The sequence below is a fragment of the Eumetopias jubatus genome, unplaced genomic scaffold (genome assembly GCF_037043125.1).
Source record: "Eumetopias jubatus isolate StellerSeaLion01/CBP00866 unplaced genomic scaffold, mEumJub1_p1.0 scaffold_8, whole genome shotgun sequence".
Taxonomy (NCBI): Eukaryota; Metazoa; Chordata; class Mammalia; order Carnivora; family Otariidae; genus Eumetopias; species Eumetopias jubatus.
The window spans coordinates 95,330,961-95,343,684 of NW_028274814.1; the positions used below are offsets into that span (position 1 = coordinate 95,330,961).

The window sequence follows — 12,724 nt, forward strand, 5'->3', positions numbered from 1 at the left end:
GATGTGATATGCTGAAGCTGAAAAGGAAGAGTACTGATACTTCAAGATATGTGCTTTGAGTTTCATTTTTAGTAATGGCAGCAGTTGTATTCAGATTCATTAATATTTTTTCACCACGTCCAAATGCATACCGTTGGGGCTAGAAGTACAGGCTGTGGCCTTGGAACAGAGTGAAGCTAACTAGTCCACATGGAAATCAAACCCCAGGACCCTGGTCTCAATTAGCATCATACTTCAACCAATTGGAAGCAGTCCAACTACCAGACAAAATGGCTGATCCTAAATATTGGTAGAATCATATCAATGTGGAAAATTGGTTGGTGTCAACATAGGAATTCGTGGACGGACAAAAATAGTAAGTGATTGTGATTCACCAGGTTAGTGTAGCTGCGATTATGCTTGTAAATTATTGTCTACTTAAGTAAACATTTTCCTAGATTTACAACTAATGAAAAATCAATGTGTTAACCTGTTTCATGAAAGTGTAAAATTTAAATAATCCTTGCATTCTTTTTTACTCTCCCTCAGACCATATATTGTGATTATAATCTCTGCTGAGGAGGATGGAAACACAACTCCCTTTGAATAATAATAATAATTCCACTTGATGTGCAGAACTGGATTGCAAGAGTTTAAAATGCCCACTACTGCTTGTGGGAATCTTTTTAGTATCTTAAGTGTATGGAACCACTGCTTCAGCCACGCTACCTGAAGCTTCAGCTACACTGAAACTTCATAACAAAACTCATCCTCCTTTTTTCTAATTTTTACTGTCACTGCAATTTGAGCATGTTACTTTGTTTAACAAAAACTTAGTTCTAAAAGATTATTTTGATATTGCTGTACAAACAAAATAAAATCAAGACATAATGTAGTGACTTGTGGTCTAGTTTCCTCCCATTGCTAACGATGGCTTTGTTTTGTGACTTAACCTAGAGATCTTGGATTCCTTATAGATAAGTCGTACAGACATTCTACCTCATAGCAAAATGTTATGTAAAGATACTGTTATATAATTAGTAAATTGGTTGACTCAGTTATGCAGAAGATTACCTGAAGATGACTTTGTAAATTTCATATTCCTTTGGCTATTTGTATAATTAGTATTTCCTCTTTTAGGTTTTTTTCTTTTTTAAAAAAATCTTAACTCTGCCGCTCTGCTGGATAACAAAGCAATAGCTATGTTCTCTTGGGGCCTATAATAACAAAATTCTGTTGATCTGTTTATAGTCCTATTACAAATGCTTTCTCTGGGTCATTTCTCTGTCCTCGTAATAGTCCTTAAAACTATTAGAACCTTTAGCTCCTCCTTATGTGCCATTTATGTAACACCTCATCCTTAACAAATTATGAGAGGATATAACCCATTTCTGAGCTCTCAAGTTTGTTGTTTTATAATTGTAATTCTCTTCTTTTATTATCTCAAATATTCTACCTTGTAAGAAAAATAAAGTAGTTCACATTGATTTAGATACTTAGTGATGGAAATGAAGGAAGATAAAAGTAGTTTTTCTTCTGATTCTGGCTAGTCAAGCCTGTGGAAGGGCAATTTAAATGGTTTTGAGTGTTCTGCCAACATCTGCATTTCATTTTTCTTGTAATTATTTATGCTAGAACCCTCCTTTTTCATTTTTCTCCTGTGTACATTTGTTTCTTTCATTTTCCTTTTTCCCTTTCTTACCATTTAGGCACGTAAGTGGCATCCACTAGCATTGTTTTAACTCTGCTGGTGACAGTGGCAGAGCTTTTCTAGATCCTTGTTCGTATCACTTTTCTTTTGCTAATTGACTAGTTACCTCTTGCTAAATTGACTAGAGATCTAAGAAGTCAGGTAAGCATTAACTCTTTGTTGACTGAGAATAATGAAACTGTTGCTGAGTACTAATTTGGATAGTTTTACAGAGTATTTTATTTATTGTTTCTCTTTTCCTTGTTCATTTGTTATGACATTTGGAATAATTTATGTGCCCACATTTCTTCATCCCTTCCCTTTGGCTTAGCTCACTGTGCTTTTTTTAAAAAACTAACACCTTTCACAGAGTTGGGAAACAAGATCCTGAATACCATAGAAAATAATAGTCGTATTTTTCTGCAGTTAAATATTAAAGATTTATAATGGCTCTGAGTTTTGTTTGTGATATTTTTTTGTCATTTTTTTTAAAGTCCACCTATTTGCATTCATGTATTGTTACTTTTACTCTTAAGAGTATTGTACTTCCAAGGAAAGTTTTATATTATTACTTTATTTTGTTTCCATATCATTCTTTTCCCCAAGGAACATTATTTCCTATATTATATATAAGTGGAAAAATAGGATTTATTGTATAGAAATTTACTTTATAGTTACCATTCAAGAATACATCTATGGTGTGAAGTAAGAGATTTTTACTGAGATCTTTGGGGCTTTATCTTCTACCAGATTTTTAAAACAAAATAGTTTAATGAATTTGTATTCAAATCTATTTAGTGGTGGTCTGACTGTTTTATAATTTAGAGCATTATTTCTGTATCTCAGGAAGCTGAATATGGTGGGCATGATCAGATAGATTTGTATGATGATGTCATCTCTCCATCTGCAAATAATGGAGATGCCCCAGAAGACCGTGATTACATGGATACTCTCCCACCAACTGTTGGTGATGATGTGGGTAAAGGAGCAGCACCAAATGTTGTCTATACGTATACTGGAAAGAGAATTGCATTGTATATTGGAAATCTAACATGGGTAAGTAAATTTAACATAATGAATTAAATTATTGGTAGTTGGTTTTGAACTATTCAAGTAGTTAATTTCTTCCAGTTTTATAAAATAAAAATTTGAAGATTTGTTCTGTATGCTTGTTTATGCAATGAGGAGAGAAATTCAAGTACGTTTAAACATTATAAATTCCAAGTCTAGTTTTGGTGAATTTTGTGGTCATTCAGCTTGTTTTGGTAGAGATGCCGGTTAAATATAATTCAGTTATTTTAAGCTTAAATCAGGTATTCTTTTTACTTTACTACTTCTGCTATCCTAGTTTTACAAAGAAAAATACTCACATAAGGTCTGAAACCAGGATTCAGAACTGTAGGAACAAACAGTTTGACCTGGGGTTTTAAAAAGTTTTCATTATTAGGGCTCACTCCTGGCTTGCTCAGTCGGAAGAGTGTGCGACTCTTGATCTTGGGGTTGTGAGTTGGGAGCCCCATGTTAGGTGTGGAGATTACTTAAAAAAAGTAAAATATTTTTTTAAAAAAGTTTTCATTATCTAATTTATATTACAAACTTGTTGAATTTCATTTCTGCTTTTAAATTTGGGAAATCTCATTTATGGAAACACTGCTATATGCACTGTTTTTGAATTTGGGTTTTTAATGAGACTGAGATTATTAATTGGGAGTTTCATTAACTGTGTGTTCAGTGTATATTTATTATATATACATGAGTATATATAATATGTATATTATAACATGAGTAAAACATTTATGATTTTTAGCATTGAATCTTAAATATTCATCGAAATAGTCCTATAGAATCTTTACATCTCTACCTAGAAGCATTTAGAACATACATTTGAAAGTTTAAAAATTGTCTAGAAATCAAAATTTTTCATCCTTCTTTCCTTGGTAGCACTTTAAAATGTTCACATTTTTAAAAAATTAACCTATCTCCAACCACTCAGTCTGAGCAGTTTTATAATATTGGAGACATTATCAGTGTAGTTGTGAGGAGTGTGATTGCTAAAGAAGACTTTGAATCGTAGCTTGTCCATCTATTACTTTTGTGATCTTGGACAAGCTTTTTAATTTCTCCATAGCACCATGTGAGAAATGGGAATAATAATAGGACTTAACAGGATCATTTTAAGAGTTAAATATTTGATATAAAGTACATGATAGGTACTCAGTACATGTTAGTGCCTTTTTTTTTAATCTTATGCTCAAACATAAGGTGGAATTTATTTCCCGATATAATTTCCTTTAAGGAGAAAAGTGATAAGTGAGATTGGTTTTATTAAAAATTTAACATCATAGCAGTTTAAAATTGGGAGAGACCAGAAACTCTTTAAGAGTAAAAAAAAATGAATCTTATCTCCAAGGATAATATACCTTCTAATTTCTGAAACTCTTATCAAGGGATGAATTTATGTCCTCAGGTGCTTTTATACCATTTAAAAATTAAAGACTAACTGGCAGTAACTCTGCTTAGATTTCCACTGAGCATTAACTGTGTCTTGTTTGTTCTGAGTTTACTCTTAACAAGTTGAAACAATTAAAATCTTGGATATGTTTTGATGGTTAATGAGGGGGAAATGTCTTGCAGTGGACAACAGATGAAGACTTAACTGAAGCAGTTCATTCTTTGGGAGTAAATGATATTTTGGAGATAAAATTTTTTGAAAATCGGGCAAATGGCCAGTCAAAGGGGTAAGAATTTTAATTTTGTTTTTCCCCTAATATGTTAGTAGCTAGTGATTGTAATTTTGGGAGTAACTATTCTTAATGCTAACTATATGCAGGCTTTATTATTCACATTGGCAGAAAGTTCTTGGGCAGAGATTCCCTTCATTTCACTTACTTCATCTACCCTGTGATCTTACTTACTTAAACTAGTGAAGCTGGAAGTGTGGGCAGATTAGGTCTATTTAATTTTCCTGAGTTTCCTCCGTTTGTGGTTGAAATGATTATTGAAGACAGTTTGAAGAAGCATTATTATCCTGTGATTAAGGGATGGGGAAAGATGGGCAACTGGAGAATAATGTAACATGAATGTTTTGTGTAACTATTAAATTATGTACATGAGATAGGGTTATTAGAGCAACATTATAAAATACAGGTACCCAGAAATAGGAAAATAAAAAGCCACAAGCTCGCCATCCATACATGATCACTCTTAAGATTTTAGTGAATATACTTGCAGGTTTTTCCCTAGTGCTCATATAATATATTTAGTGCAAAAAAATTAAAAGAACAGGATTATAATTCACATGTTTCATAACATGAGTAAAACATATTTATCCATAAATTCCCATTTTCTGTAATGTCTTCTTTCCATCATACCTTATGTGCTACAGTAATTTATTTTACTTTTTTTTTTTTAAGATTTTATTTATTTATTTGACAGAGACACAGCGAGAGAGGGAACACAAGCAGGGGGAGTGGGAGAGGGGGAAGCAGGCTTCCCGCTGAGCAGGGAGCCTGATGCGGGGCTCGATCCCAGGACCCTGGGATCATGACCTGAACTGAAGGCAGACGCTTAACGACTGAACCACCCAGGTGCCCCAGTAATTTATTTTACTATTCTTATTTTTGGTTATTTGAGTTTCAGTCCCTATTATAAATAATGTTACAGCAGGCTTCATTTTATATAAACTTTTGGCTGCAGATTTTGGATTTTTTTAAGATAAATTACTAGATGTCGAATGATAAGGAATATGCCTCAGTATGCTTGTTTCATGTTCAGTGTATTAGTTTACATGAAGAATATTTTCTAAATATATGTGGAATCCGACCACTTCTTATGAACTTCACTTCTGTTACCTGGTCCCGAGCTACTATTATTTCTTACTTGAACTTTTGTAATAGCCTCCTACCTGGTGTTCTTGCTTTCACCCTAAATCCCCTACAGCTTATGTTACTGCACAGTGTAAACGTTGGAAAAAAGTGACATCAGTATTTGTCTGCCCAGATCTTCTTCTAATGGTCCCCTATCACTTAAGAGTAAAAGCCAGAATCTTACTGTGGCCTAGAAGGCACTATGTGATCTATTCCCCACCACCTGTCTGACCTTAAATCGTACTATTCTTTGCCTTCCTTATGCTGTTTCAGCCACATTATCTCTTCTGTTCTTCAAACACATTCCTACGTAGGACTTTTACACTAGTAGTTTCTTATTCTTGGTTTTTTCCCCCAAATATCCACATGGATCTCTCTTTCACTTCATTCAGGACTCTGTTGAAAGAGTTCTCTTTCCTCATCATCCTATGCAAAATATTACCTTCTGCTCCTTTCACTGTTTCTTTATTTTTTCTTTATTATAGTACATTTTACTTACTGGTCTTGTCTCCATTAGATTGTAAGCTCCACGAGAGGAACGATTTTGTTTTGTTCACTCCTGTGTCCCTAGCCCTGGATTGTGTCTGGCATGTAGGTGATAGTGTTCAATACATACTTGTTAAATTAATGAATTCATTAAATTGTTTCTAAGTGTTGTGACCCAAGATAATCTTGAGTCACACAGCAGAATTGTTTGTTGACTAGAATAAGGGATCTAGTTAAAGAGCCATTTTGAACATTAGGAAGAAAAGGGTTCTAAGCTCCTAAGAGCCCTTCTGAGAATAATCTAGAATATCCTATAACTATATGAAGTTGGAGCCATTCTTTTTTTCTCTCATTTTTTTCTTCTTTCTTTCTCTTTCTCTTTTTTCTCTATTTCAAATTTATTTTTCTTAATTGAGATATAATTCTCATCCATAAAATTTACCTTTTAAAAATGTTCAGTCTGGGGGCGCCTGGGTGGTTCAGTTGGTTAAGCGACTGCCTTCGGCTCAGGTCATGATCCTGGAGTCCCGGAATCGAGTCCCGCATCGGGCTCCCTGCTCAGCAGGGAGTCTGCTTCTCCCTCTGACCCTCTTCCCTCTCATGCTCTCTATCTCTCATTATCTCTCTCTCTCAAATAAATAAATAAAATCTTAAAAAAAAAATGTTCAGTCTGGGACACCTGGGTGGCTCAGTTGGTTAAGTGTCTGCCTTCGGCTTAGGTCATGATCCCAGGGTCCTAGGATCCAGTCCTGCATTGGGCTCCTTGCTCAGTGGAGAGCCTGCTTCTCCCTCTGCCTGCTCTCCCCCTGCTTGTGCGCACGCATGCTCTCCCTCCCCACAAATAAATAAATAAAAATAATTTTAAAGAAAAATAAATAAAAAATAAAAATGTTCAGTCTGTTGGTTATTAGTATATTTGTTATCACTTTTTAATTCCAGAACATTTCATCACCCCCAGAAGAAATCCCATACCCTTTAACAGTTTATTTTTATGGATTTGCTTATTCTGAACATTTCATGTAAGTAGAATCATACAGTATGTGGTCCTTTGTGATTGACTTCTTTCACTTAGCATAATGTTTCCAGATTCAGCCATGTTGTAGCATGTATCAGCATTTAATTCTTTTTATGGCTGAATACCATATGGATATACTACATCTTTATTCCATCCATCATTTGATGGACATTAGGGTTGTTTCCACTTTTGCTATTGTGAATAATGCCCCTGTGAATATTCTTGTACCAGTTTTGTATGAGCACATACTCAGTATTGTTAGGTGTGTGTGTGTGTGTGTGTGTGTGTGTGTGTATACACACATACATACACTCAATATTGGAATTACTGGATTATTATGTTAACTCTGTATTTAACTTTTGAAGGAATTGCCAGATGTTTTGTCAAAGTAACCACAGCATTTTACATTCCTGTCAGCAGTGTATGAAATTTTTAATTTCTCCACATCCTCATCAACACTTTTTATCTTTTTGATTATAGCCATCCTAGTGGATATGAAACGGCATCTCATTGTGGTTTTGATTTACATTGCCCTGATAGTGACATTGGGCATCTTTTCACAGGGCATTATTCATAATAACCAAGAAATGGAAACAACCCAAATGCCCACCAACTGATGGATACTTTTTTAAATGTGCTATATCCATATGAAATACTATTCAGCCATAAGAAGACATTAAGTAATGATACATGCTACAGCATGCATAAACCCTGAAAACATGCTAAGTGAAAGAAGCTAATCACAAAGGATCACATGTCATATAATTTCATATATATAAAATGTCCAGAATAGGCAAATTCATAGAGACAGAAAGTGAATTAGTGGTTTCCTACGGTTGGGGGATGGGAGGAAATGGAGTGACAGCTAACGAGTATGGAGTTTCATTTTGAGATGATGAAAATGCTCTAAAATTGTGGTGACGGTTGTAAAACACTGGATTGTACACCTTAAATGAGCAAAGTGTATGCTGTGTTATTTTGAAAAAGTTAAAGATGAAAGTATGAACTTGTATTGTTTTAATTTAAGAAATATTTTTATTTTTCTTAGATAAAAGTAAATTCACACCATTTCCTTTTTAATAACAGTAGCTTTGTTAATCTCTCCTCACCTACCCTCACTCCTTTAAACATCTTTTAGGTTTGCCCTTGTTGGTGTTGGATCTGAAGCATCCTCAAAAAAGTTAATGGATCTGTTGCCTAAAAGAGAACTTCATGGTCAGAATCCTGTTGTAACTCCATGCAATAAACAGTTCCTGAGTCAATTTGAAATGCAGTCCAGGAAAAGTAAGCAATCCCTCAGAGGCCTTTATTAAAAGATGTGCATTTTAACCAGTGTTGCTAGTGTTTGTTAGATATTACACTAGAGAAGTCATCTTAATATTTAGTTCATTGGAGAATCCATTTTGGAAAGTCCATCCTTTGAATTAAATCTGGTTTGTGACTATGGTCCAGTGTACTGAAAACCCATTTCCATTTTTCTCCACATGTCTCAGACCCAGGATTATATAACTGTGCACGTTCTGTAGCCCTGCCATTCTTGTCCTGTCATTCCCATCCTAGAGAAAGGAAGAAACTACATTCTAGTCCTTAGATTGAAGGAAGGTTATGTGGATGTGTGTTGTGGTAGGGGAGAAACAACTGGTAACAGAAAATACTCGTTGATTTTCTGCTTGTCACCAAGACCTTCCACCATTTGGTAAAGTGAATACAGAAAAGATTTGCCATTACACGCTTAATGAATGCTATCACTTAAAGAGATAAGGTGGATGATCATGCAATTAACAAATTCAAGTGGTTGTTTTTCATTTAATGTTTTAGCACTTAAGACTTAAGAATATGATACAAAATTTAAGTAGTCTGTGCTCATTGAAATTCAGATTTCTGTTGGGAGAATTTTAGTTTTGGTTGCTGTAGAGTACTGGTGTTTTGAAAGTAACTCATTTACCCGCTGGAAATATAATTTAAGTCTGGATATTTTGAGACTTCAAAAGAACTTAACTAGATGTGAAAGTTTTCTAACCAGTACTTCCTCGTGTAGTGTGGATAGGCCCAAGGCATCTGCACGTTAGCCTGTAGCATACAGAACTTTGAAATAGAGTTGTTTCTAATAGCAGTGGTTACATTTCAGAGGACTATTTTAATAAATGCTATTTATGAGTATTTGGATATTTGCAGCTACACAATCAGGACAAATGTCTGGGGAAGGTAAAGCTGGTCCTCCAGGAGGCAGTTCACGTGCAGCATTTCCACAAGGTGGTAGAGGACGGGGCCGTTTTCCAGGGGCTGTTCCCGGTGGGGACAGATTTCCTGGACCAGCAGGACCAGGAGGGCCACCCCCACCTTTTCCAGGTAAAATTTTTCTTAAATTACCATGGATAAAATGTGTCTACCTTAATACCTCTTTTCCTTTTCTCTCTTTTTCAAGTAATGCATTATTAATGTGACTTACTCTCCTTGTTATGCTATTTTTGGAATCCAGGAAATTTGATCAAGCATCTTGTTAAAGGAACTCGGCCTTTGTTCCTGGAAACTAGGATTCCATGGCATATGGGGCACAGCATAGAGGAAATACCCATTTTTGGCCTAAAAGGTCTTTATTTTTCTCCAAACTTGCTTGACTTATATATAGAATATTTACATCCGTCTTATTTTCTTACCTCTTAAAAAATCCTTTCAAGACCATTTTTCCTTGTTTCACTTTCTAGCTTGGCATCAGAGTAGAATATAAGGTGGGTGATTTCACTGTAAGAAATGTGTGTACGCTGAAAGGTGGAAACTATCTCTAAGCATTAATCTTCTTTATTAATGTTTTTTGTTTCAATAATTTTTCTTAAGCATAAATTGAACTAGTTAAATTTGTAAAGATATACTTCACTTTTGTAGTTGTTAGTGTAGCATTTACCATATGGGTTTCATTTAAAGAGAATCTTGGTCTATGAGTTGTGCTTTAAAAGTATAATCTTGGCATAAAGGTTACAGTACCTTATTGAAGTGTTTTTTTTCTCTCTCTCTCTCTCTCCTCTCTCCTTTATTCTATAGCTGGACAGACTCCACCACGTCCACCCTTAGGTCCTCCAGGCCCACCTGGTCCACCGGGTCCTCCACCTCCTGGTCAGGTTCTGCCTCCTCCTTTAGCTGGGCCTCCTAATCGAGGAGATCGCCCTCCACCACCAGTTCTTTTTCCTGGACAACCTTTTGGGCAGCCTCCATTGGGTCCACTTCCTCCTGGCCCTCCACCTCCAGTTCCAGGCTACGGCCCCCCTCCTGGTCCGCCACCTCCACAACAGGGACCACCTCCACCTCCAGGCCCCTTTCCACCTCGCCCACCTGGCCCTCTTGGGCCACCCCTTACACTTGCTCCTCCTCCGCATCTTCCTGGACCACCTCCAGGTGCCCCACCACCAGCTCCACATGTGAACCCGGCTTTCTTTCCTCCACCGACTAACAGCGGCATGCCTACTTCAGATAGCCGGGGTCCACCACCAACAGATCCATATGGCCGACCCCCACCGTATGATAGGGGTGACTATGGGCCTCCTGGAAGGTAAGTTAGTATGTATCTATGACGGTAGACTTGGTGTATTTGATTGGTAAAAGGTACTCCACACTGTCATCACTAAGGTTTTTGTTTTTTTAAATTATGACCTTTCCCCCAGATATTTAATTTTCTATATTGTTTTCTCGTTAGAAGAGGCAGTATCATATGGTGAAAGACATACAGAACTGTTGGGAATAATCCACCTCTGCCACTTAATTAGGCTACATGATTTAGAGCAAATCACTAAATTCTGGGGATTCATTTTCATTATTTTTTAAGTTAAAAGAGGTTAATAAAGATAATTTAAGTGAGCAAATGGGATCCTTAAGCTACTTTTAAGATTTTAAAAATGAATCTCCTTTACCATCGGTGATAATACACAGAGCATTAAAGTTTCTTCATTTTAGGAATTAGATTAGTTTGTTATATAGGTACTGTTGATTATCTCATGCTGATCAGGAGTCCTGAGTAGCAAATTACCAACTTTTAATTAAAACAGGAGCATTCAATAATTTACAAATACATTTGGGTAGGCGAAGGCTTGTAAAACACAGTTGTTGTGGAAATTAAAATAATTAATGGTGATCCTTGGAGAAGAGCTGGGTGGAAATCACTACTGAAGTAAGTGATCTCTTAGCCCCTTTCAAAAGTCCTTTAAAAACTATCCGTACTCAAAACATAATTTAGAGAGCTAGGTTTATAATCTTTTGCCCGCTTTAATTTCTTCTGAGTTTATATTTTTAAACTATCACTGTTGAATTACTTTGTATTTCATTTTGTCTGATAATGTCATAAAGGAATGGATTTGAGAATTTGCCTAATTCCATGCAATTGCACAGGCTCATGGCAATAAATTTGATGTTGTAAGCAAAGCCCATTGACCATTATCCATTTGTAGAGGTTGCATCTATATGACTGTCAAAAATGCTGTTTGGAGCACCTGGGTGGCTCAGTTGGTTGAGTGTCTGCCTTGGGCAAAGGTCATGATCTCAGGATTCTGGGTTCAAGCCCGAGGTTGAGCTCCCTGGTCAGCGGGGAGTCTGCTTCTCCCTCTCCATCTGCCCCACCCCCTACCCCACTCATGGTCTCTCTCTCAAATAAATAAGTAAAATCTTTTTTTTTTTTAAATGCTGTTTTCTTTAGAAAACTGTTAGAACTGCTAAACTAGTATAACTTCTGTTCACTTTAATTCCAGTGAGTGACTTCATATTAAGTGTTCACCTTTAGTATATAAGAGTGGATTACATGACTTGGTTTGACTATTTAAAATTTTGAGTTTCCTATCCTTTTCCTTACATAATAGAATTTCTGCAGTATTAGGTTTTCATGATGGGGGGATGGTTATTAATGACTAATTTTTTATTGAAAATTAGAGAAAACTATCTTAGGTGGGATTTTTTTTTTAAGAGGGATACGATGGGCACAAGTCATAGCATTTAGTTGAAATTATACCTGTATTTTGAACAACTTGTAATTTGCTCAGGATGTTTATAAAGTTCGGGGAATAACAGTAATACCTTAAAAGCATGCAAAAGAGGGTGCCTGGGTGGCTCAGTCGGTTAAGCGTCTGCCTTCGGCTCAGGTCATGATTCCAGGGTCCTGGGATCGAGTCCCGCATCGGGCTCTCTGCTCCGCGGGAAGCCTGCTTCTCCCTCTCCCACTCCCCCTGCTTGTGTTCCCTCTCTCGTTGTGTCTCTCTCTTTCAGATTAAAAAAAAAAAAAAACATGCAAAAGGTTAGATTATCTTTTTTTCTCATTTCATTGGAATGAGCTGCTACTGTGTCCCTCAACTCAATGTCTTAATCTAGTAACTAGTAACTCAGATGGCAAAAAACTTTACTTTTTCTATACTGTACATGTACAGTTTTTTCTTCTTTTATTGAAGTATAGTTGACACAGTGTACATGTACAATTTTTAAAGTTGTCAATCAGCTTTAGAAAATTTTGGCACTTAAATTCATTTTTTTCAACAGTTGTTTACATTTACTATATTTGCCAGATACTCTTCTGGGGATTCAGTGGCAAACAAGATGGTCTAAGATCTTGTCCCTGCCTGAAGTTATATTAATTAATCAGACATTTGTTATCCTTCTGTTGTGAGTTGGGTCCTGTGCCTAGAGGATCCAGACATAAATGTAACCAGATTCCTT

At 36.1% G+C, this 12,724-nt stretch overlaps 1 protein-coding gene across 5 annotated transcripts in view; it reads left to right on the top strand.

Moving 5' to 3' along the window:
• The window catches only part of CPSF6 (cleavage and polyadenylation specific factor 6), a 34,790-nt gene that overhangs the window by 5,117 nt on the left and 16,949 nt on the right, over positions 1–12,724 (top strand). For 3 of the 5 annotated variants that reach the window (XM_028110778.1, XM_028110779.1, XM_088025267.1), the window contains exons 2-7: positions 2,516–2,725; positions 4,304–4,407; positions 8,175–8,320; positions 9,212–9,385; positions 9,516–9,626; positions 10,076–10,580. In XM_028110778.1, the coding sequence (XP_027966579.1) occupies positions 2,516–2,725; positions 4,304–4,407; positions 8,175–8,320; positions 9,212–9,385; positions 9,516–9,626; positions 10,076–10,580 (1,250 nt within the window). The remainder of the gene's footprint in view (positions 1–2,515; positions 2,726–4,303; positions 4,408–8,174; positions 8,321–9,211; positions 9,386–9,515; positions 9,627–10,075; positions 10,581–12,724) is intronic. The other 2 variants (XM_028110780.1, XM_028110781.1) reach the window with 1 other exon arrangement.